The 26,283-nt window shown below is 37.7% G+C and overlaps 3 protein-coding genes and 1 pseudogene across 4 annotated transcripts in view; all 4 read left to right on the forward strand.

Annotated features, from left to right (window-relative positions):
• Window positions 1–874: 874 nt before the first annotated feature.
• Window positions 875–4,357, forward strand: LOC306844183 (flavin-containing monooxygenase 5-like; annotated as a pseudogene). The gene is made up of 8 exons (XR_013785983.1): window positions 875–990; window positions 1,134–1,322; window positions 1,422–1,587; window positions 1,723–1,865; window positions 1,962–2,165; window positions 2,336–2,691; window positions 2,969–3,041; window positions 3,152–4,357. The product of XR_013785983.1 is annotated as a flavin-containing monooxygenase 5-like (transcript).
• Window positions 4,358–4,799: 442 nt separating this feature from the next.
• LOC306843707 (flavin-containing monooxygenase 5-like) lies at window positions 4,800–13,111 on the forward strand. Its single transcript, XM_079375336.1, has 9 exons — window positions 4,800–4,849; window positions 8,320–8,471; window positions 8,630–8,818; window positions 8,938–9,103; window positions 9,568–9,710; window positions 11,251–11,450; window positions 11,563–11,918; window positions 12,145–12,217; window positions 12,321–13,111. Exons 2-9 carry the CDS (start codon window positions 8,340–8,342, stop codon window positions 12,748–12,750), a joined length of 1,689 nt encoding a protein of 562 aa, XP_079231462.1. The 5' UTR covers window positions 4,800–4,849; window positions 8,320–8,339; the 3' UTR covers window positions 12,751–13,111.
• A 3,077-nt stretch (window positions 13,112–16,188) lies between these two features.
• LOC306844184 (flavin-containing monooxygenase 5-like) lies at window positions 16,189–21,272 on the forward strand. The gene is made up of 7 exons (XM_079376132.1): window positions 16,189–16,221; window positions 17,805–17,956; window positions 18,114–18,302; window positions 18,964–19,212; window positions 19,357–19,777; window positions 20,450–20,522; window positions 20,635–21,272. The coding sequence occupies exons 2-7, from the start codon at window positions 17,819–17,821 to the stop codon at window positions 20,870–20,872; spliced, it is 1,308 nt and encodes a 435-aa protein (XP_079232258.1). The 5' UTR covers window positions 16,189–16,221; window positions 17,805–17,818; the 3' UTR covers window positions 20,873–21,272.
• Window positions 21,273–22,799: 1,527 nt separating this feature from the next.
• The window catches only part of LOC306843706 (protein PRRC2C-like), a 44,552-nt gene continuing 41,068 nt past the window's right edge, over window positions 22,800–26,283 (forward strand). The window contains exon 1 of the mRNA XM_079375335.1: window positions 22,800–23,241. The gene's annotated coding sequence lies outside the window, so the exon portion shown is untranslated. The remainder of the gene's footprint in view (window positions 23,242–26,283) is intronic.

Below are 26,283 nucleotides of genomic sequence, written 5' to 3' on the forward strand. Positions count from 1 at the left end.
TTTAACTAATTCAACGTTACTGAGTGAGCAAAGCAAGTGACGACCATGATCTTCGCCCCTTTTACATCTACACAGGGGTGTAGTGACCAACAGCTGAACTTTGCGATCACAACTACATTCGGTAAGAAGGCACGCCGCAAATCTTTATTAACATTTAACATAACTCCATTGTTGATTGATACAGGCGTACGTGTTTGCATAACTGTAATTTATTTAAAGACGGCAGAGCTGCTTGAATGTCCAAATCGGACTGAAATCTGATGCTTTATATTTCCGTATGTTCTCGTCGGTGCTTTAGCAAGTCGATTTCACAAATACAGACATAACGTTACATGCACTAGCGATGACCAAACAGTATTTGAAATGGATTGGTTTGGTTTTGTAACGTCAAAGTTGAAATCATTGCAACTACAAGTTAATGTGTGAATTGATATGAGATGATACACCCAACGTGTTATGTTTATGTAATATGTATGGCTTTTTCATTTTGAAAGGGTTAAACAGTTAAGAATTACTAAAGCTTAATGCATGTTATATAAAAGAAAAATGTCACGTGTGAACAGCATATTTTAGTTCTCTCAATTTCAATTTGTAAAATTATGCAAAATTTATTGTGTGTAATAAAATGTCATTTCTGCCACAGAAAGATGTCAAACACATAAAAAGGCTATCAAAATGGAAATAACACTGGTAGATAGTTTCATGCTTCTGAAGAGATTAAATACATTTTCGTAATACAGTGAAAATCATATGCGTTTGGAACATCAAAGGTGTGCATGATTGGTGACCATTTTTTTTTTTATGTAAACTATTCCTTTAATTCAAAATGTAGTATCTTCTCCAGCTGTCTTAAGTCTGACTATTGTGGATCATCATGGCTAAACGTGTTGCTGTGATTGGAGGAGGAACCTCTGGGCTGGCCTGGATGAAGGTCTGGAGCCAGTGTGTTTCGAGACCAGTGATGACATTGGAGGACTCTGGAGGTTTCAGGTGAGATATGTCTGTATGATTGGGCTCATTAAAGTTATGCATATGAAGAAAAGAAGGAGGCCCTGAGGTACAGTTTATTTCAAAGCAGCAATAAACAACATGCTGCAAGAAATTCATCCAATTTGCGTGTCCCTCCATCTTAGAAAAATCCAGATCCAGATCGTGCTAGCATTTACCACTCTTTGATTATCAACACTTCAAAGGAGATGATGTGCTACAGTGATTTCCCCATTCCTGCTCACTTCCCAAACTACATGCACCACTCCCTCATCATGGACTACTTCCGCATGTATGCTGACCACTTCCAGCTCAAACAGCACATCCACTTCCAGGTCAGAACTGAAAGGTTTTGATGACACATTAAAACTGTGAAGTTTTCAATATACCTACTCTTTTGAAATATTCACAAGTTCATGTTTTGTGTTTCCCAGACAAAAGTCCTTCATGTTACTCCAAGGCCAGACTTCTCTCACTCTGGACAGTGGGATGTAGAGACAGAGTCTAAAGATGGTCAAAGAGAGAAGCAGGTGTTTGATGCTGTGATGGTTTGCACCGGACACCACTGTCACCCTCATCTCCCTCTACAGGACTTTCCAGGTGCAGTACATGTGATGACTAAGCAAACAGAGTGTATGTGCAAAGTTCAACAGCATAATGTCAATAAAGGCCAAACACTCATAGTACACTTTGGTTTACAAGAGTTGTTAGGCCTCATTCATATCCTCTCTTTAGGAATAAATACATTTAAGGGAAAATTCTTCCACAGCCGTGATTACAAAAACCCAGAAGACTGGCGAGGGAAGAGGGTAGTTGTGATTGGCATTGGGAACTCTGGAGGAGATATTGCTGTGGAGCTGAGCAGAATGGCCAAACAGGTGATGCAACTACTGTATAAAAATTATAGTGTATGAATTAATTTACTCCTATTGAAGCCTCTGTTTTCCACATTGTTTCCCTTACTTTAATTACAGGTTTATCTGAGTATCCGAAGGGGATCTTGGATACTAAATCGTGTAGGAGACAATGGTGTTCCAGCAGATATGTTGTTTAATAACAGAATGAGTAATTGGATTATTCAAATGTTGCCTGTTGGATTCAACAATCAACAATTTTGGAGAGAAACAACTCAATAAACGGTTCAACCACAAGCTCTATGGGCTGCAACCTGTGCACAGGTACTGTGAACACTGGAAGAAATAAGACTGATGATTTTGGTGGTTCTTAGTATTGGTACTTAAGCATGTGGAGGTCATCTTTATACAAGTAGAACAAGACAGAATGCATGAAAGTTTCTTTGCTGCAATCAATTATATTATATAATATAACATCTGTTGTTTTTACCCAGAGTTTTCAGCCAACATCCCATGGTCAATGATGACTTACCAAACCGCATCCTCTCTGGTACCGTCTCAGTCAAGCCAAATATTCAAGAGTTTCGTGGATCAAGTGTGGTGTTTGAGGATGGCACTGTTGAGGATGACATTGATCTGGTGGTGTTTGCCACAGGCTACACTTTCTCTTTCCCCTTTCTGTCTTCACATGTAATTCCTGTCTCAAAGAACAAAGTATCCCTGTACAAATACATGTATCCCCCAGGACTGGAGCGGCCAACTTTAGCCATGATTGGTCTGATCCAGCCTCTGGGAGCCATTATGCCCATCTCTGAGATGCAGGCGTGCTGGGCCACTCGTGTTTTTAAAGGTATCAAACATGACACTGACCATCTACACAGAAAAATATAGGGTGCTCCTAATGTATATTTTCACCAAAATGTTGTAATACAGTTTTTTTGTGAGAATTTTACACCCTGTAGAATTAGACAATTTTGTTTTCATCATCATCAATTTGGACTGGTTTTGAGTTCTAAAATTTAGAGTTTGACAACATACTGTAGTACTTGTACATGACCTGTACATAAATATGGCAGAACATTACGTAAACAGTGTTTTTGTACTTAAGCTGTGATATTCTAACTTAGGACTGTGCAATCTGCCTCCAATGAGTGCAATGATGAAGGACATTAAAGCAAAAGAGGAAGCAATGGCTCAAAGGTTCTTCACACTTGATCTCAAATGGCTATATAAGACAGCACTTACACAATTTATGCCATTAAAAGTATGTATTTTCAGTGGATCTTGATCTCAATCGTGTTCTCGTGCAGGTATGTGGCAGCCCAGAGACACACCATCCAGGTGGACTACATCCCCTACATGGATGAGTTGGCTAAACAAGTGGGTGTCCTTCCTTCTATCCTGAAGTTGCTTGTGACAGACCCTAGACTGGCTCTAAACGTCATGTTTGGGCCCTGCACCCCGTACCAGTTTCGGCTGCATGGGCCGGGCCGATGGGAAGGAGCACGTCAGGCCATCCTGACTCAGTGGGATCGAGTCAACGAGCCCCTGAGAACACGCTGTACACCAGAGCCACAGTCACAGCGCTCCTCTCGTTCACTCATATTCTCAGTGTCTGTTGCAGCGCTGCTGTCTGCTCTGTATTACAGCAGAGCCAGTCTGCACACATTCATAGCAGACCCTTCATCACTCCTGGACAAGATCAGGGCTTTTGTTCCATCGCCACTGACCACACAGTGATCCTGCAATGTGAATCAGAAACATACTTTACATGAAATACAACACCTTAAGAAATGTCCTTCAGTAAAGGTAAACCATAGTGAAAATCATAAAAATGTCAGAATTGACACAGTGCTTATATAAAATGTTTGATACTGATATTCATCTGCAAGTCCCTTAACATTCTAAACACAGTTTGTGTATAATGAACATTTTGTTTTATTGTAAAATAATTTTATTTGCTGTTTTGTATGTAATTACATTTTAATTGTATTATTGTGAGGTTTTAATTCTCTAGCATGCTGGCACACTGTTTTGCAAGTATTATCTTAATTATGCATCACCCTCAGCTGCTGCAGTTGTTAGCGTGTCATTTTTTTTCTAAGCATGTTTATAAAAATTACTTAAATGTCCAAATAGAACTATGGCCGAATCTGGTTTAGTCTAAACCCTGTCTGTGAAATCGGGCTGTAAAGTACTTGATTATAATTTGAACCATAGTATTTATGTAGGCCTACTATATCAGTAATGTGCAATTATAAATTATTTCAATACATGACATTGAGGTTTCAAAAGAAACATTATTAAAGTATTAGTTTACCATAATTTTTTGTCAGTAAATTCTGCAGGACAATAGAAGTAAATATGAAACTAAAGGGTCTACCTAAGAGTGGCCCATCTTAAGCTATATACAATTAAGTTGGGCATCCTAACTATACAGTTTGCATGGATGTTTGTATGGTATTGTACTGTTTCACCAACTCAAGATGGGTTTGACAAGCACTAATGAACAGAATAGAAGTTACCTGGCGTGGTGTGTGTTTATTGCTCTTATCAGTGCACTCTTAAGATGTTGTTGCTGCCTGTATGAAAGGATGCTAAGTTTGTTCAGCTGTACTGTGTGAGATCCTGTATGCTGAGCAATTGAATAAAGAAACTACAGAGCCCCTAGCACTATATAGGAATAGAATAAAATATGAGCTGGTAGGAGAAATATTATTTCTATGCATTTGCCATTGTGGGTACATTCTGTGTCATGCATCCTAGCCTGAGTAACCCTTCGAGCACTTGATCTGTGGATGTTGTGTGTTGTTTTGCATATGATAAACAGGATTCTGTGGCGATTAGATGTGGTCTAAAACTAAATATCTAATGTGTAGTTGAACATTGACCCGAAGGTGACATTAAAACGAATGCCTGCCCACAGTGTCCAGGAGGTGTGGTGAAGTCTTCATATTACTTTGAAGTGATCATCTCCCATCATTTTTTCCCTCGCTGCTTCACGCTTGGTAAGACACGATGCAACAAATCTAACATTGACACTAATGTAACTATATTTTGGCTGGCATTTACTAGTTTATATTACTGTAATTCGTTGTCGTTTACTTAAAACGCTATCTGTTAATATATCCAAATGGATTGTGGAAGATTTCACTATGCATTTCCATATTTGGTACACTAGTGATGACCAGGCTATATTAATTAAATAAAAGGTACGTTATTCTTAAAGCGAGTACACATTTTTAAATATCATATTAAAGGGTTTTAATAATAATTGTCATACCTTAAAGAAGTACACTTATTTTGATTTGTTGACTTATTAAACCACATTTATTTATTTATCCATTCATACGTTTTTTTGTTTTGTTTGTTTTTTACTGTGATCATGTGATTTAATTTTTTATTAATTTATTTATTTTTCAGACACCAGATTAAGTGCACATTCGGTCGGTTGGATGTCCCTTACGAAAATTGACTGTATAACCAGTTTTACTACACATGCTATGGTTAAACTATGTTTAGTGTAGCAAAACCATGATTAATTTGTGGTTACTGGTTTAACTATAACCGTTTTTGTTTTATTTGTGGTAAAACCATGGTTAATTTTCGTAAGGGGTATCTCATTAAACAAGCTTCCATAAAGAAAAACAATTATTGTAGAGACGACGAACAAGTTTGAAAAATTGAGGCATAATACGGTCTTCAGAGGTGGACAAAGTACACAATACTTGAGTCAAAGTACAGATACTTCTGGTCAAATATTACCCCATTACAAGTTAAAGTGGCAAAGGCAGATTTTTACTTAAGTGTACAGAAGTACTTGCTTTTAAAAGTAGTTAGGCACCAAAGTACAATTCCTTTTTTTATGTCAACGCACTGTTTTATTATTGTTGCATGTAATACTTGAATTAGCTTATGCCTTACAATACATTACACGTACTGAATACACTGACTAGCTTATAGTACCATTGAAATAAACAGCTTTTATAGAATGTTAAAAACCATGGTTCCAACAACTTGAAAGAAATGTAGTGGAGTGAAAAAATCATACTTAAGTAAAATAAAAAAATAAGGTCTTCCCCAGGGATTTGTCTCTAGGGCTCGTCTAGTTGACATGGTCTCTGCTGACATTCAGGGCTGTAGAGGTTGTCTCTAGGTGCTGATTCATCATCTAGACTGGATATGGACTGGATCCAGGTGACTGCAGTGACCATCTGATCTGGATATGGACTGGATGTCTACGGTGACCTCAGAATAAGAATGGAACAGACTAAAATTAGTGTAGAAGCCATTCTTCTTACGATGTAGCAAGTACATCATGTACCCACAATGGGAAGTGTTCCCGGTTCCGGTTGACCTAAAATTAATGCAGTCTAACAATCCTTTAACAGATTTGAATGATAGAAATTTGACAGTGTGTTATGTGTATGTAAGGTTAAAGAGATAGGTCTTTAATCTAGATTTAAACTGACAGAGTGTGTCTGCCTCCTGAACAATGCTAGATTGTTCCAGAGTTTGGGCGCTGAATAGGAAAAGAATCTGCTGCCTGCAGTTGATTTTGATGTTGTAGGTATTATCAAAGAGCAAGCGTTTTGAGATTGCAGCGGACATGAAAAACTATAATGCAAGAGCTCGCTCAAGTACTGAGCTAAACCATTCAGGGCTTTATAAGTAATCAGCAAGTTGTTGAAATGTTTAATAGGGAGCCAGTACAGTGTTGACAGAAACGGGCTAATATAGGGTATTCCATATGGCATTTGTGATCAATCATCAATGTGATACCTTTATATTCACTGCCATGAATTGATGACGGTCAGATAAGTATGATTTGGACCATAGAAATGCAGTTCTACTAATGCCAACATAATTTTTTAGTCTATTCAAAGAATGTTGTGGTCGACAGTGTCAAAGGCAGGGCTAAGATCCAGTAGCACTAATAGAGCGATACAACCACTATCAGATGATAAGAGCAGATCATTTGTAACTCTGATGAGAGCAGTCTCAAGTACTATGATATGGTCTAAATCCTGACTGGAATCATCACAGATATCATTTTTCTCAAAGTGGGAACATAGTTGTGAGGCTGCTTTTTCTATTATCTGAAAAGAGAGATTTGAGATCGGTCTGTAATTAACTCATTCTCAGGATCAAGAGATTTAATAACAGTTTGAAGGTTTTTGGGACAGTGAGGGTTTTTTTCTGAGGTCCTCGGAGATTTCCTTTGTTTGTGCTATGATTCACTTCCACAAACAAGATCAGAACAGGGCCGGTCATTGTACTGAATGAAAACATCTCTGAACAGATGGACATTAATTTCACTTTCAAATTAGCAACTAATCATAGAGAGATTCACATACTTTTGCAACGCACAGATAGGTAACAATGGATCATATTTCTCAATAAATAAATGACGAAGAGAATTTTTTTTCTCATTTGTTGGATTGGGTTAAAAATATAGAAAATTGTAAAAGTTTCACAAACTTTCAAGCAGCACTGTACATGTTGTTGGTTTAGATTATTTGAGTTTAGCCACTGTTTTGAATAAATACCTGGGTTTCTTCTAAAAGAGATGAAAAGTAAGCAGATCTAACCGTTTTTTTATCAATATATGTATTACTTTCAGTAATCGTGTTTACAGTACAGTTTACAACTAAACATTCTTTTCTAACCGCCTTCCCTCCCTATCCCATCCTCACGAGACAGAACATATAAATGGACATTACTGCAAGGCACTGAGCTGGTATGTAAAATAAGAGGAAATAAAAAAGTAAAAAAATAAAAAATATATTTAAATAAATAGAAATAATATAAATAAATACATAATTAAATGCCAGTAATGATAATCAATAAAGAGATTAAAGTCAAGAAGGGTTACATTATCACACCCACATTTTCAGTCAATGTAACATGTAACGTTATTTATGTATGCAATAAATCTGCCCCAAATCTTTTCAAACTTTGATTACTTTTTTTTTTTAAGATTAAACATTATTTTTTCAACAGGAACATAGGACGAAAGTTCTCTAAGCCAGTGGTTCCCAACCTTTTTGTCTAAGCCATACAATATGACTTGGTGGTTCTGATTTCCATTGTATAGCTATACATTTCTTTGCTGCTATCAGAGCCATCATAACTAAACGTAAATTCTTCCTTTGATCAAGTTGAAGAACTGATTAATCCCCCAATAACATAAATCTCGGGTCAGATGGAACCCTAACATTAACGATTTTGTCAATAGATTGTATTCTCCAATAAGTTTCAAGTTCAGAACAACTCCAAAAGATCTAGCCATGTTTAAGGGTTTTCCGTAGGAGAAAGTACTTTCCTTCTGTGCAATGCGAACTACCTCTAGTTTTGTTTTCTTCCAGCTGTGCTCTATTTTCCTAGCTGCTCTCTTTAGGGCCAGAGTCAAGATATCTGACATATATTAAATATTTAAAATCTCACATTTATTTCTACCACCTTCATCTCCCTAAAGATTGTCGGTTGTGGATCATCATGGCTAAACGTGTTGCTGTGATTGGAGGAGGAACCTCTGGGCTGGCCTGCATCAAATGCTGCCTGGATGAAGGTCTGGAGCCAGTGTGTTTTGAGACCAGTGATGACATTGGAGGACTCTGGAGGTTTAAGGTGAGATACTGTATGTCTTTATGATTGGACCCATTAAAGTTGAGCTTAAGAAAAGGAGGAGGCAAAGCACTGAACCCTGAAACAGTTTACTGTAGAGCTTCGATAAACAAGATGCTGAAAGAAACTAAACCACTTTGCTTCACGTCTTTCCATCTTAGGAAAATCCAGATCCAGATCGTGCTAGCATTTACCACTCACTCATTATCAACACATCAAAGGAGATGATGTGCTACAGTGATTTCCCCATTCCTGCTCACTTCCCAAACTACATGCACAACTCCCTCATCATGGACTACTTCCGCATGTATGCTGACCACTTCCAGCTCAAACAGCACATCCACTTCCAGGTCAGAACTGAAAGGTTATGATGGCACAAACTGTGAAGTTAGGGATATACTGTATCTCATATTTAGCTTGGTTTTGGGGGTTCTCACAAGTTCACACGTTTGTGTTTTGTGTTTACAAGACAAAAGTCCTTCATGTTACACCAAGGCCAGACTTCTCTCACTCTGGACAGTGGGATGTAGAGACAGAGTCTAAAGATGGTCAAAGAGAGAAGCAGGTGTTTGATGCTGTGATGGTTTGCACCGGACACCACTGTCACCCTCATCTCCCTCTACAGGACTTTCCAGGTGCAGTATGTGATGACTAAGTACACACAGTATGAGCAAAGTGCAACAACATAATGTCAGTAAAAGCCAAACACTCATTGTAAACTTTAGGTGTACAAAAGTCTCTCGCTTTTTTGTTGAATATGAATAGAATTTATGATTAGGAAGTTTACAGGGCTTTCAAAGAATGGTTTAACATCAATATGTTCAGTACATGTGTGCAATGACACATAAAAGTTGAATGTTGTACACTTTCTACTCCTGTTATTGCTGTTGGTGCTCCATGGAAATGCTGTTGTGAGCATGTAAGCTGATCATCGAATAGGCAGATCTACTGATCTAGGTGGAGCTAGGGAGGTAGAGGTTTTCAGAGAAATTCTGAAAAGCAAGCTAATTTCCAGCAAAATCAGCGGAGGCAAATAAGCTTGTGCTATGTAAATGATGTGATTACATGTAAAGGCGTCTTTTTCAAAACCTCTTTTTAGGAATAAATACGTTTAAAGGGAAATTCTTCCACAGCCGTGACTACAAAAGCCCTGAAGAATGGCGAGGGAAGAGAGTAGTTGTGATTGGTATTGGAAACTCTGGAGGAGATATTGCTGTGGAACTGAGCAGAATGGCCAAACAGGTGAAATACCACTATATCTATATAAGACTATAGTGTACACTGATGAGCCAAAACATTATGACCAGTCACTTTCGAAGCGAACATCTCCTAAAAAAGCCACATATTAAGGTCTGGGTATGATAAACAAACAGTCAGTTATCATAATCAATGTGTTGGGTGCAGGAGAAATGAACATGAATGAAGATCTAAGGGGCATTTTCCAAAAGCATTGTTGGCCAACTATGGTCATAAGTTCCGTCATTAACAATATAGTTCAACAATTCAGTGTTTCCCGAAACCATGGTTCCAATGAACATTTGCAAACAACATTGCAAACTTACATGGTTGGAACTACAGCTGTTGATCTGTGGTTAGAATCATAGTTTCTTGTTAGTATGACATGTCTACTTAAATAGATCATGCTCATGGCCATAATAAGCAAGCTAAGGATCAGTATTTAATCAATCTTTAATTCCAGTTAAATATATACATTTCAGTCTATATATTTCATGTCAACAATCAGCACAGTTTTTGAAGAGTGCACATGTGCATAGATGTACAAGGGAACCCTGAAGTATGAAGTTAGAGGCAACCCATAATGAATCAAACATCAAATAGAGCAAAATGTCAGGGAGCAAAAAGTAGTCAAGTAGTCATCAGGTGCCATGTTCAGTACTTTCTTTTACATCACATGGATGGCCATGTACATGTACACTGTTTACCTGGGCTAGTGATTGGCACCAGGATGCACTATGGGACGATGACAAGTTGGTGGAGGGACTGTGATGTTCTGGGCAATGTTCTGCTGAGAAATCCTGGGTCCAGCCATTCGTGTGGATGTAAATTTGACACATGCTAACTACATAAATATTGTTGCAGACCAGGCATACTCCTTTGTGACAATGGTTTTCCCTGGTGGGAGTGTCCTGTATGTTGCGACTGAAGAACTGGCGAGGGAAGAGGGTAGTTGTGATTGGGATTGGGATTGAGATATTGCTGTGGAGCTGAGCAAAATGGCCAAACTGGTGATATGCTACATTAAGTGGCCTCTTTCAGCAGGATAATTCACCTTGTCATACTGCAAACATTGTTCAGCATGGTCGGATGTACATAATGGAGAATTTGAGGCATTGCACTGGCCTCCAAATTCTCCAGATTTCAATCCAATTGAGCATCTGTGGAATGTGCTAGGTCAGCAAATTTGATCCAATTCGCAGCCTACAGGACTTAAAGGATCTGCTGCTAATGTCTTGGTGCCAGAAACCACAGGACACCTTTAAGAGTAATAGTAAGCTGGTGGTCACAATGTTTTGGCTCATTTTATTCATATTACAGTACATTCTCCTTTGCAATTTACCAACCAAACACTTGGATAAAGAGGGCACAAAAAAAAGTATCTAGGGGCGCCACTAGGGTTTCTTGGCCCCTTGGACAGTTTTTGCCTCAACTTCCAATGAAATCATGGATCATGTTCCGCAGAAGACAAAAATTCAAAATGATGGTAAGAAAATTATGACAGAATTGTATTTTTATTTTAGGTCAATTGTGTCTTTATTTTCAGGTTTATCTGAGCACCAGAAAGGGATCTTGGATATTGAATCGTGTAGGAGACAAAGGTGTTCCTTCTGATATGTTATTTACTAAAAGAGCACTGAAGTGGTTTCTTCAATGGTTGCCTGTTGAATATTCTAACAAATGGAGAGAAAAACGTCTCAATAAACGGTTCGACCACAAGCTCTATGGACTGCAGCCTGCCCACAGGTAATGTGAACACTGGAGATAACAAGACCATTGAAGTTAAATTAAACACACTCTCTTCAATATTATATATTGTTGAATAGTGCTGTTTTATATATATGTTTTTATCTGGTAGAGTTTTCAGCCAACATCCCATGGTCAATGATGACTTACCAAACCGCATCCTCTCCGGTACCGTCTCAGTCAAGCCGAACGTGCAAGAGTTTCGTGGTTCAAGTGTGGTGTTTGAGGATGGCACTGTTGAGGATGGCATTGATCTGGTGGTGTTTGCCACAGGCTACACTTTCTCTTTCCCCTTCCTGTCTTCACATGTAATTCCTGTCTCAAAGAACAAAGTATCCCTGTACAAATACGTATATCCCCTAGGACTGGAGCGGCCAACTTTAGCCATGATTGGTCTGATCCAGCCTCTGGGAGCCATTATGCCCATCTCTGAGATGCAGGCGCGCTGGGCCACTCGTGTTTTTAAAGGTATCAAACATGATGCTGACCTCCTACACTCTAAAAAATAATGGTTCTTTATTGGCATCAGTGGTTCCATAAAGAACCTTTAACATCCACTCAAACACTGACTCATAAAAACACATTAACCTTTCCCATTTTTTAAAAAAGTGAAACGTGAACATGTAAGAGCATTATTAATGTTAATAAGTATACAGTGTTTTTGTACTTAATAAGCTGTGATATTCTAACTTAGGACTGTGCAACCTGCCTCCAATGAGTGCAATGATGAAGGACATTAAAGCAAAAGAGGAAGCAATGGCGCGAAGGTTCGAGATCTCAAATGGATATATAAGACAGCACTTACACAATTTATGCCATTAAAAGTATGTATTTTCAGTGGATCTTGATCTTAATCGTGTTCTCGTGCAGGTATGTGGCAGCCCAGAGACACACCATCCAGGTGGACTACATCCCCTACATGGATGAGTTGGCTAAACAAGTGGGTGTCCTTCCTTCTATCCTGAAGTTGCTTGTGACAGACCCTAGACTGGCTCTAAACGTCATGTTTGGGCCCTGCACCCCGTACCAGTTTCGGCTGCATGGGCCGGGCCGATGGGAAGGTGCACGTCAGGCCATCCTGACTCAGTGGGATCGAGTCAACGAGCCCCTGAGAACACGCTGTACACCAGAGCCGCAGTCACAGCGCTCCTCTCATTCACTCATATTCTCAGTGTCTGTTGCAGCGCTGCTGTCTGCTCTGTATTACAGCAGAGCCAGTCTGCACACATTCATAGCAGACCCTTCATCACTCCTTGACAAGATCAGGGCTTTTGTTCCATCGCCACTGACCACACAGTGATCCTGCAATGTGAATCAGAAACATTTATATGAAATATAGGATCTTAAGAAATGTCTTTCAATTGGGGTAAACCACAGTCAACATCATGAAAATGTCTGAATTGACACAATGCATATGCTTGATATTGATGTTTATCAGCAAGTGCCTTAACATTAATAACACAGTTTGTGTATAATGAGCATTTCATTTGATTGTGAAATAACTGATTTTATGTGCCTGTAATGTATATGTAATTATTTTAATAATTATATATAATTGTGTGGTTTTAATTTACTATAGCAATAAACTGATGGTTGTTGTGTTAAAATTACAATTAGCCTATGCAACACTTTCAACTTCTGCAGTTGTTAGCAAATGTTTTTAGCATGTTAATTTTCTCTAAATATGTTGTTACTAATAAATGTAATAGTGATTAAATTGTGCTGCCATTCAAATCTTAAAAGTATATATATATACAGGGTTTAAATTGGGCCTGGCCCGACATTAACGCTTCATTAATGCCAGACAAGTAACTTGCTTGAAATATCAGTAACCAAAAATAACTAGGAAATCACCAAAACTCAAGTATTATACTGATTTTATTACATTTAGAGTAAGTGGTGAATAGTGGATATAGCTATAATGCATGTACGGTAGGCTATAAAGTTGCTCTGCTGAGGCGAGGCCAGGCTCATGCAGCCTCCCCAGGAGAAATCAAAACGCCCAACACAAGATCAGCATGCTGAGGTAAAAATTCAAAATGAAAAGTTTTTATATTTAAAATACAGTTAACATCACAATACAGGCAATATCACACAACGTTTTCACCATTATGACTGTTTAATAGTTCAATAAACAGTTCATATAGGCAAGTACAATAATATTAGGTCACATATTTTAGCGCATCTCACACCAACCATCCGATTCATTGCTGAATGATTCCATGTTTTGAATGAATCTGTTGAGTCAGTTTCATCAGCCCATGCATAAACATCTGATGAATCAGCTGTTTGAATGAATCGCTTGAATGAGCATCTCAGTGACTCACTCATCAAACGCCCACTATTGGCTCTTACTGGCATTTTAATTTAGGTTGTATTTTTTCAGTGTAATTTATTTTATTTGATAACATATAGATAACAATAATCACATTATTATAATTGAATTTATAGATCAAATGTTACAATTTGAAATGAAAGATGAAGTATTAATGAGGTTAGGGGGAAATGCCCTCTATAAAGGTAAAAATACCATTGGATTAAATACAAAAAAAAACATGCAGATTTATATGTCACAGCAGACAAAATGGTGAGAATATTGCTTCAGAATAAATCATATTAAGCAAAAAAAATAAATATATATGTATATATATATATATATATATGTATATATATATATATGTATATACACTCACCTAAAGGATTATTAGGAACACCATACTAATACTGTGTTTGATCCCCTTTCGCCTTCAGAACTGCCTTAATTCTACGTGGCATTGATTCAACAAGGTGCTGAAAGCATTCTTTAGAAATGTTGGCCCATATTGATAGGATAGCATCTTGCAGTTGATGGAGATTTGTGGGATGCACATCCAGGGCATGAAGCTCCCGTTCCACCACATCCCAAAGATGCTCTATTGGGTTGAGATCTGGTGACTGTGGGGGCCATTTTAGTACAGTGAACTCATTGTCATGTTCAAGAAACCAATTTGAAATGATTCGAGCTTTGTGACATGGTACATTATCCTGCTGGAAGTAGCCATCAGAGGATGGGTACATGGTGGTCATAAAGGGATGGACATGGTCAGAAACAATGCTCAGGTAGGCCGTGGCATTTAAACGATTTAAACTAAGGGGCCTAAAGTGTGCCAAGAAAACATCCCCCACACCATTACACCACCACCAGCAGCCTGCACAGTGGTAACAAGGCATGATGGATCCATGTTCTCATTCTGTTTACACCAAATTCTGACTCTACCATCTGAATGTCTCAACAGAAATCGAGACTCATCAGACCAGGCAACATTTTTCCAGTCTTCAACCGTCCAATTTTGGTGAGCTCGTGCAAATTGTAGCCTCTTTTTCCTATTTGTAGTGGAGATGAGTGGTACCCGGTGGGGTCTTCTGCTGTTGTAGCCCATCCGCCTCAAGGTTGTGCGTGTTGTGGCTTCACAAATGCTGCATACCTCGGTTGTAACGAGTGGTTATTTCAGTCAAAGTTGCTCTTCTATCAGCTTGAATCAGTCGGCCCATTCTCCTCTGACCTCTAGCATCAACAAGGCATTTTCGCCCACAGGACTGCCGCATACTGGATGTTTGTGTAAACCCTAGAAATGGTTGTGCGTGAAAATCCCAGTAACTGAGCAGATTGTGAAATACTCAGACCGGCCCGTCTGGCACCAACAACCATGCCACGCTCAAAATTGCTTAAATCACCTTTCTTTCCCATTCTGACATTCAGTTTGGAGTTCAGGAGATTGTCTTGACCAGGACCACACCCCTAAATGCATTGAAGCAACTGCCATGTGATTGGTTGATTAGATAATTGCATTAATGAGAAATTGAACAGGTGTTCCTAATAATCCTTTAGGTGAGTGTATATTTTTTTTTAATATATGAAAGCATAAATGAACATAATGGCCATTCTTTTATTGGTCGGATGAAATATGCTAATTTTTTGAGGAATTTTGGGTTTTCATGAGCTGTATGCCAAAATCATCAATATTAAAACAATAAAAGGCTTGAACTACTTCAGTTGTGTTGTAATGAATCTAAAATATATGAAAGTCTAATGTTTATCAGTACATTACAGAAAATAATGAACTTTATCACAATATGCTAATTTTTTGAGAAGGACCTGTATATATATATATATATATATATATATATATATACTGTATATATATAAAAAAAACATATTTTGTCTTGTTTCAAAAAAGTTCACTTATTTTGATGTGTTATGTTTATTGCGCGTTTACTGCTCTTATCAGTACACTCTTCAGATGTTGTTGCTGCCTGTATAAAGTGCACTGTGTGAGCAGTATGCAGAGCAATATGAACTGTAACACACTATGTAAGGTGATATGGTGATAGAAAAAAAATTGTTTCAATGCATTTGTGTTCCCTCAAAAACTTTTGCAGGCAAAGTAAAGCATAGAAATATAATTTTTAGAGGGCCTCTGTAATATGAAACCAAAATTAATAAACATCAAAACTTGTACTTTAGTGCCATACTCCATCATGGGTAACACTTAGACCATTGTTTCTGTGGATGTGTGTTGTTTCATATGATTAACAGGACTGTGTGGTGATGAAATGTAGAAACTAAAACTAAATATCTAAAACTATGTCAACATTATCTAGTTGAACATTGACCAGATAGGGTTACCGATAACTGAATGCCTCTTTTACAACCCTAAAGGGGGTGTGGTGAAATTTCCCCATTACTCTTAACTGAACAAATTAAATTTATTCACTCGCTGCTTCACACTTGGTAAGATACAATTCCACAAACATTTTATTGATAAAACTATTTCAGTTGTTAATGTCCAGTTAATATTATTTGATTTCACTGTTGTTTATAAAACAATTATTATCTATTATTTTATGCAAATAGTTGCAGAGGATGTATGTTGTAGTAGACAATCACATTCAGAAGCTACTGTCAGGGTTTAGCAGGTCGATTTCACTATACATTTTGACATAGGATACACTAGTGATGATGCAACAGGGCCATATCCGTGCAAGAATTGGAGGCCTATATCTACTGTATAGTGCATGCACAAAGGATTACATAAGAATAATAATGGACCACTACGTTGCATTATGCTTAGGTTCCCTTGTCAAAAAGAAGAGTAATTAATTATATTGAATGTTCACCTGTAGTATAATTAAAATCTTACAAATATATTTTAAAAAACAGTATTTTCAGGTAATATAATATTGATAAATAAAAGGCAGTGTACATAAAGAGAGTAAATTTATGCAAATTAATCAATTAAAAGTTTTAATTCAAATCATTATGTTTGATAAACAATTTGTTTCATGTTTTTATCATGTTTCAATGAAATACTTATCTTGATGTGCTGACTAACAGTAAAGCACATGTAAAGATTATAATTTGAACTGTAATGTGTTATTCAATATTATTTTTAAAGTTAATATTTTAAAAGTACTAAACTAATTCTAATTCATAACAAATTATTAATTAATTCATAACAAATGTGTAATTACAAATACATTTAAATGCATGATTGTAATGTGGAAGCGTGACAACGGAGAGATGGGTCCAAATTCATCCTTTATTTTAGCAAATCATAGTCAGAAAAGCAGGGTCGAAACAACAGCAAACAATAGTAATCCAAGGCAGAGGCAAAAGAGTAATCAATAAAACAGGTGAAGGTCAGGACAGGCAGCCATCACAAAACAGATTAAAAGTCCAACATCAAAAACATAGAAGGCAAGGCAACACAACACAGATGACAACAAACGTTACAGGTTAAATAATCATCCGGCAGATCTTTTTTATGCGCGTGTGCGCATGCAAGTCTTATAGTACTCCAAATAAGAAACAGCTGTGAACTGATGATGAGCTCTGATGAATACAAGCAAAGGATTATTTTATTATTTTATTCAGTTAGAGATTGTGACAATGACATATAAGTTTCTATTGAGAAGACATCAAAGTATAATTTAGTTTACCACAAATACTTGTCAATACATTAAGCAGTACACTTTAGCCAAATTTCAAGGACAGTATAATTATGAAATAACATATAAATATATACTTAAGTCCTACTTGGTGGAACTCTTACAAAACTCTGCAGTACACTGAGGTAACTTCTTATTAACAGCATTGTCATCAAACACATACGTTCAAAGTAAAGCCTATATATACTATGATATTTCTTGGTCTTTTTCTATACACCAGTTAAATAGTTTTACACAGTATTTCACAGTGTTGGTCTATAGGAGGTAAAATCATATAACACATTCTCTACCACAGTTGAGATATATGACATATAGAAACAAGTATAAATCTCATAATTTATTTCTACTATCTGCATCTGCCTAAAGTCTGACCATTTTGGATGATCATGGCTAAACGTGTTGCTGTGATTGGAGGAGGAACCTCTGGGCTGGCCTGCATCAAATGCTGCCTGGATGAAGGTCTGGAGCCAGTGTGTTTTGAGACTAGTGATGACATTGGGGGACTCTGGAGGTTTAAGGTGAGATATCTCTTTATGATTGGGTCCACTGAAGCTGTACATGTGAAGAAGAAAGGGGGCCAAGCACTGAGCCCTGATGCACAGTCTGTTGCAGAGAAGTAATAAACAACATGTTCCAAGAAACTGATCCAATTTTCTTCAGGTCTTTCCATCTTAGGAAAATCCAGATCCAGATCGTGCTAGCATTTACCACTCTTTGATTATTAACACTTCAAAGGAGATGATGTGCTACAGTGATTTCCCCATTCCTGGCCACTTTCCAAACTACATGCACAACTCCCTCATCATGGACTACTTCCGCATGTATGCTGACCACTTCCAGCTCAAACGGCACATCCACTTCCAGGTCAGAACTGAAAGGTTTTGATGACACATTAAAACTGTTAAGTTATGAATATACAGTACTGTATTTCAAGAATTCACAAGTTCATGCTGGCAGCCATATCACCCTGCAGCCCAAGACTGGTTGCCCACTGAACCTAAGCAGGGTTGAGCCTGGTCAGTACCTGGATGGGAGACCTCCTGAGAAAACTAGGTTGCTGCTGGAAGAGGTGTCAGTGAGGCCAGCAGGGGGTGCTCACACAGCAGTCTGTGTGGGTCCTAACGCCCCAGTATAGTGACGGGGACACTATGCTGTCAACAAGCACTGTCCTTCGGATTAGATGTTAAACCGAGGTCCTGAGTCTCTGTGGTCATTAAAAATCCCAGGATGCCTTTTGAAAGGAGTAGAGGTGTGACCTCAGCATCCTGGCTAAATTTGCCCATTGGCCTCTGATCATCATGACCTCCTAACAATCCCCACATCTACTGATTGGCTTCATAACTCTGTCTCCTCTCCATCAATAAGTTTGTGTGGTGGGCGTTCTGGCACACTATGGCTGCCATCACATCATCTAGGTGGATGCTGCACACTGGTGGTGGATGAGGAGATGCCCCCTGACAATGCAGAGCAGAAAAGCGCTATATAAATGTAATGAATTATTAATATTATGTTTTGTGTTTCCTAGACAAAAGTCCTTCATGTTACACCAAGGCCAGACTTCCCTCAATCTGGACAGTGGGATGTAGAGACAGAGTCCAATAATGGTCGGAGAGAGAAGCAGGTGTTTGATGCTGTGATGGTTTGCACCGGACACCACTGTCACCCTCATCTCCCTCTACAGGACTTTCCAGGTGCAGTACATGTGATGACTAAGCAAACAGAGTGTATGTGCAAAGTTCAACAGCATAATGTCAATAAAGGCCAAACACTCATAGTAAACTTTGGTGTATAAGAGTCATAAGGCTTTATCACAACTCTGGTGTAACATAAAGTGAAAAGCCCTTCTTTTAATGTTTAAGAAATAAGACGAAATAAGAAGAAATAAGACGCTGGTGATGTTGGTCAGAGTTAAGTTAAGCATATTCTCTTCAATATTATATGGTGTTGTATGCTGTTTTGTGTTTTGTTTTTTTTATCTGGCAGAGTTTTCAGCCAACATCCCATGGTCAATGATGACTTACCAAACCGCATCCTCTCCGGTACCGTCTCAGTCAAGCCAAATATTCAAGTGTTTCGTGGTTCAAGTGTGGTGTTTGAGGATGGCACTGTTGAGGATGACATTGATCTGGTGGTGTTTGCCACAGGCCACACTTTCTCTTTCCCCTTTCTGTCTTCACAAGTAATTCCTGTCTCAAAGAACAAAGTATCCCTGTACAAATACATGTATCCCCCAGGACTGGAGCGGCCAACTTTAGCCGTGATTGGTCTGATCCAGCCTCTGGGAGCCATTATGCCCATCTCTGAGATGCAGGCGCGCGGGGCGACTCGTGTTTTTAAAGGTATCAAACATGACGCTGACCTCCTACACGCTAAAAAGATTTCAGGATTTTCAATGGCATTTATGGTTTCATGAAGAACATTCAATATCCATGGAAACGTTCTATTGTGCAAAACGTCTTATAGAGGAAATAGGTTTAAAATGTTCTTCACAATAAGAAACAATGGTTATTTTAAAAACTGTTCAGTGAAAGGTTCTTTGGGGAACCCTAAATGGTTCTACTGTGGCACTGTTTCAAAACCCACATTTTGAAACCTTTATTTTATGAGTGTACACAGAGAAAAACGAGGTGTCCACATGCAATTCTGTACATTATAATGTTATTAAAGATTATAATTAACCTTTTACAATATTACTAAATGTTTCTTGCATCAAAAACATTTACCCTTCATCTGTTTTCACCTGTAGAATTAGACTAATGCTCCTAAGGCTTAAGACATCTATGATGTTCTTGCAGCTTATTTTGGTCTTTTTAGTTTGGAAGTTACAGTATACCTACATACTACATCAAACCCTTATTTATAAAGTAAAGAAAACCCTTTATATATTTTTGTTAATGAAATTACTCTTAAAACACATTCATTTTTAAGTAAAACAAACATGTAAGAGCATTATTAATGTTAATAAGTATACAGTGTTTTTGTACTTAACAAGCTGTGATATTCTCACTTAGGACTGTGCAATCTGCCTCCAATGAGTGCAATGATGAAGGACATTAAAGCAAAAGAGGAAGCAATGGCTCGAAGGTTCTCCACACTTAACATCTCAAATGACAATATAATATAGCATTTACACAATTTCTACAGTTAAAAGTATGTATTTTCAGTGGATCTTGATCTTAATCGTGTTCTCGTGCAGGTATGTGGCAGCCCAGAGACACACCATCCAGGTGGACTACATCCCCTACATGGATGAGTTGGCTAAACAAGTGGGTGTCCTTCCTTCTATCCTGAAGTTGCTTGTGACAGACCCTAGACTGGCTCTGAACGTCACATTTGGGCCCTGCACCCCGTACCAGTTTCGGCTGCATGGGCCGGGCCGATGGGAAGGGAACTCAGTGGGATCGAGTCAACGAGTAATGTTCCATTACCACTGACCACACAGTAATCCTGCAATGTGAATCAGAAACATAACATAGCTTTATAAAATCTGACAACATAAGTCGACTGGGCTTAACTGTAACAATTAAAAAAAAAAAGTAGTGTATGAAATTCTTACATTCTGTGAATTTGCTATAGTAATACTGAAACTGATTTTTGAATTCCTTTGATTCATCAGCAAGTGCCTTCACATTCAAAAAACGTTTGTGCATAATGTAGCTACATTTTAATGTAAATTGATTTTATTTGTAGTTTTTTCTGTAATTGTTTTAATTGTTGAAAACCAGCATGCGCTATCAAACTCTATCACTCTTTTTATTGAGTTACATTATAGATGTACAACTACCAGCTATTACTGCCATTTAAAAATGTAACAAATATAATTTTAGTAAATATATTTGTAACTTTCTGAGCATTATATGATAAATAAAAATATACTTTTTCAGGACTACACAAGCGATTTTAACCATTGAGCATATTTGATTTGTTCCAAGTAATATCAAAATGTTACTGCAGTATTATGAAGAAATGACTTATAAAATAATTTGATTTTTGTGTAACTACATTTAATTTTAGTGGATCAATGCTCACAATCAATAACATACATAAAAACTGCATCTCATTGTAAGTAATTTTTTTATTGTAAGTTGAGGTATGCTCATGTTTACTACATTTACATTTATTAATTTAGCTGACGCTTTTATCCAAAGCGACTTACAATTGCTATATATGTCAGAGGTCGCACGCCTCTGGAGCAAGTAGGGGTTAAGTGTCTTGCTCAGGGACACATTGGTGTCTCACAGTGGATTCGAACCCGGGTCTCTCACACCAAAGGCATGTGTCTTATCCACTGCGCCATCACCACCCCATACTTTTTTTACTGCTGTAAGTAAATGTATTAGCACATGGATAAGCATGGATAGGCTATAAAAGTTATCAAATTAGGTCACTTTGGAGGTTATTTATCACATGAAAGTATGGAAATTATATCATTTGAATTGTATAGGCTCTATTTGCCCACAACACTAATTTCTCAAAACATCTTATTTTATTTTTACACAAAAAAGGGTATTGGTGAATAAATGATGACAGAATTTTCTTTTTTTTTGATGAACTATTCCTTAAAGATTATGAAAAACAAATTCAGTCAATGTCAAAAATGCAGTAATACCAACATTACAGTCTAATCACCGTTTAGACCACTTACACAAAATGTGTAGTTGCTATGTTTTACTTGGGAGGAACAAAGTAAACATTTTCACAAACCATCAACACAGACCATGCTAACTTTTATGATACTTTCATGATGCGTTAGGGCAGTGTCATCATTCTGCCAAACATCTTTTGTGCTCCACAGAGGAACTTCAATGACATGTTATAATAGCTGAAAGAGCTACTCATAAAAGCTGTTTGTAGACAAATACATTTAAAAACTAAAGATTGGAGTATTCATGAAAATTATAGTTTAAATAATTACATTTAAAATATTACATTATATATATCCAGCTAGGCTAAAAGTGTGTTAGATTTAATTTGGATATTGATTTAGATATTTCTGTGAAGAAAATAAGAATCAGTTGTTCATCTTTTATATAACTGTTTTTTGGGGGGTGAATGTGGAAAATGTCATTAGAAGGTAAACATATATTATCTGCAAGATGAATAATTTTGATATATGTATAAAAAAATTAAAATAATTTTATTATTTGGGATTTTTTTTTAATATTCAAGATCCAACAGGAGATCAAGAACTACATGACGGATATTAATAAATTAATATCATTAATAAAAACCAATATTTTCACGAATATAGAGTTTTTGATTTGCTACGCACACTCTGGCACTTTTGTGTACACATTAGTAGGCCTGTACTTTGTTCTAATAAAAAAGTATAAAGGGAGGGCGCCACCTGCTGTGTCTCACATGTTAAAGACGCTTCTTCAGTCGCTGACGCTGCGCAGCGCCTGTACGGGGTGACGTCAGGCTCTCGTGGACTGGCGCTCTGCCATCTTTGATTGTGCGACAGGCCGCGGCGCGAGCGGGGCCCTCTCACGAGCGCGCGAGAAACCGCCAACCGCCCGTTCCTGCTCACCTCACACCGGCGGCGCGACCACAGACACATACAGAGAAAGAAAACGACAGGAAGAGGGAGATAAACGCTTCTCTCTCTTTTGTGGAGGCGATCTTTGTGGGTGGCTAACCGCTCGGCTAGCTGGGACTAGCATAGCACGAGCTTTTGTAATCCACAGCCGGCCTCTTTCCCTCACACACACGCTCAAACACACAATACAAAGGGCCAGGACACCGACCTTCTGGACGGAATAAACGATATACTTGAAGAGAGAGACGGGACCGGCGGAGACAGGTAAGTTAACGTTAACGGCTAGTCAGCGTGCTGCTGCTTCTGCTGCTCTTTTAGAAGAAAAGACACAGTCTGGCTAATGCTAGCACTGCCATGAGCACCGACAAATCTCGCAACCAAAACCAGTTTTCTTTTCTCTCTCATAGGTTGGCATTAATATGGACAGGTTTAATTTATATGTTGCTGAAAGATGATAACCAGATAGCCTGGGGCAGAATTTGGGGTGAATGGGGGTGTGGAGGCCACCTCTCAGGGCCCAATCGACTAGCCGTTTTTAATAAATGACTAATTTTGCCGGTTAAATACTATTGGGGTTGTTTGGACAATTGCTTGGTTCGTTAAATCAAATGTTTGATGCATCTACACGACTTCAAACCGATAGTTATATTGCTGCATTTTAAATCTGAAAGGCAAGTTCGAAGTGAAGGAAGGCAGTAGTTACCCAGTGTCCTATTCTTGGTTGTGCAGAGGTAGGTTAGCCAAAGGTGATGGCTCACATGACTTGTCCAAGTACATCAAAACATTAAAATCAGTGCATGCAAATGAACATCCTCCACTTCCACTTTACCACATGGAAGTGTGCTAACAGGCACTCAGTAGAATTGCATGCTTAGCCCCCATCAGTGTTAGATTTATGCATGTGTTCGGTTTAATTCTGGAAATTCTACTGTATCATATTTGATGCATCACTCTAAAGCCTTTAAAATGATCAACATGGTGAAAAACCTGTCGTACATAATCTTTTACTTCCTTCCCGCCCTCAGATTGGTACTTTATACATGCTTAGCAAGAAAAGACATCAATCATTTTATTGAATTACTTTTTTGTCTAAACCATTGAAAACTACAGAGCTTTTATCATAAAAGAAAGCATTTAACTATCCTCTTACTGATGCATATTATTGAGCGGTATCGAGTGACAACTGATATTTGTATGTATTTAATGCAAGTAGTGTGCTATACTGTTAAAAAACTCATTGATATACAGGCTGTCAGAATTTCATCTTACTTTTTGGACATATAAATAACAGCATCTGCACTAAATTGCATATTTTTGCTCATTTTGAGCCTCTGACTAAATTGAGGCGAGGCGCTCCATATTCTCATTGTATCATACTATATGGGCCATAAAAGCCTGATGTCAAATATGATGCAATGCATAAAGCGCATGCAAACCTTTGTAGTTTTTCTATTAAAATTAAATGTTTTATAAAAAATATTTTTTTTTTTCTGAATGTAATTAGATATTGCAGGCTTGATGGGGGTTATGCAACTTGCCATTGTCTTAATGTATACTTCATTCTTTTGTGATCCACGTCACAAATTACTCATTCCTTCTGTATGCAGGGCCTGAGTTTCGGTTTTTAACTGGGGGGGGAAACTCCCCCCTTACATGGGTCACATGGGGGGGGGGAATAAATTGACACATCGGGCTAAATTAATCATCTTAATTTATTTATGTCTACAGTTTTTAATGTATCTTGGTTTTCAAAGAATTATAACAAAATTTGTCATGCTCTCTTTCAAATTGACATTAAGAACTGTATTTAACTGAACTTAAGAACTGTACATAAAACTATATATTAAGAATCACTGTATTTGTATATTCCAGTTTCGGTTCAATTTCTTTGTTTAAAAAAAAAAAAACTTTATACAAAATACACCATGCTCTCCTTCAAACTGACATTAAGAACTATATATTAAGGTCTCTCAATTTCAGTGTATTTCATGGGTTTCAGATCAGTTCAGATCTTTGCTTTTTCAAAACTTCATACAAAATACGTCATGCTCTCCTTCAAATTAACGTTAAGAACTCTGTTTAAACTATATATTAATGTATCTCAGTTTCAGTGTCTTTCATGTTTCAGTTCAATTTTAGTCACTTTTTTTCCATTTTTTGTGACTTTGTGACTTCTTTCCTCTGTCTCCTCCTCTTCATCTCTTTCCATTTGATGATGGCTTTCATTTTTGTGCCTTCTGAATAAAAAAAAAGAAATGTCTCCTCTTTCTATAGCCAAATATTTTTTTTCCCCTAACGTTTAAGCGTTGTGAAATAATCTAATCAGAGTGTTATTTTTGTTTTTAAGAAAAAAAGCTCTCCAAAGATTAAAAATCATTTCAGTGAATGATCTTTATTCCGACATAAATTAAATAACACAAGGACAAATATCATGTATACCAAGCTGTTGGCGTCTTCTCGCCATTGTAACATGGGTCGTTACGTGAGAGATGACGATCAGTGAACAGGAGTCTATTTTCTTATGTTTATTCATGTTAACTTTCGATAAAATGCGCATTTTAAGATAAGGAGATGATGATTTACTCGCGCTTCGCTGCTGCTGTGTTGAGTCGGCGGGCGCGCTCTATCCACTCACACACTATAAAGAGCAAAACAGCATTTGATGTTTGAATTTCGGGATTAAAATAATATAATTTGGAAGCCGATAACATCTTCACAAGCAACTCATTATGACTTGCGCGTTACACAGCCTTGTGTGAATCAGTGCGACGCGGGCCACGGAGAACACGCCGATGCTCTGCTACAGGACTCAACGACAGAGAAGGCCGGTGCAGCGCTGTTTTAAAAAAAAAGACAGGCTGTTTGAACCAGTGATTTTTTTTTTTTTTTTTTTCGCGTCTGTAGATGTATTTAATCTGAGATAAAGCAAATATATTTGTGTGTGAATTTCTCGCATTATAAAAGTTAAACTTGCGGGAATGGTTTAAATTATGCGCAATCCCGCGCCGAAATTCAAGCCTTGTGTATGTATGATGATGTTTCATGGGCCTTGAAAATATAGATCCATGAGGTTTTTTGAAAAAGGCATTAAACTGAGGAAGTCATTGGGCTCAAAGCACAACAGAGTCTTTCAGCAGAATCAGGAACAAGTTAGATTTGATTCATCACAGTGGCAGCAGGAGGGAAGATGCTTGTGAGTGTCAGTAGAGGAAGACTTGATCATTAAACTTCCACTTAAAGAGCTTTACATATTCATAAGAGGAATTGCCACAGAGAACACCATTGGCTGAAATAAGACAAGCCTTA

Source organism: Barbus barbus (assembly GCF_936440315.1).
Source record: "Barbus barbus genome assembly, chromosome: 24".
NCBI lineage: Eukaryota > Metazoa > Chordata > Actinopteri > Cypriniformes > Cyprinidae > Barbus > Barbus barbus.

Bases quoted from the DNA above. Each gene is read 5' to 3' on its own strand.
- LOC306843707 (XM_079375336.1), top strand. From the start codon at position 8,340: ATGGCTAAACGTGTTGCTGTGATTGGAGGAGGAACCTCTGGGCTGGCC. The intron at 8,472-8,629 runs GTGAGATACTGT...TTTCCATCTTAG, and splicing joins GAGGACTCTGGAGGTTTAAG to GAAAATCCAGATCCAGATCG. The intron at 11,919-12,144 runs GTATCAAACATG...ATTCTAACTTAG, and splicing joins GGCCACTCGTGTTTTTAAAG to GACTGTGCAACCTGCCTCCA.
- LOC306844184 (XM_079376132.1), top strand. From the start codon at position 17,819: ATGATCATGGCTAAACGTGTTGCTGTGATTGGAGGAGGAACCTCTGGG. The intron at 19,213-19,356 runs GTAAACTTTGGT...AGTTAAGTTAAG, and splicing joins ATAAAGGCCAAACACTCATA to CATATTCTCTTCAATATTAT. The intron at 19,778-20,449 runs GTATCAAACATG...ATTCTCACTTAG, and splicing joins GGCGACTCGTGTTTTTAAAG to GACTGTGCAATCTGCCTCCA.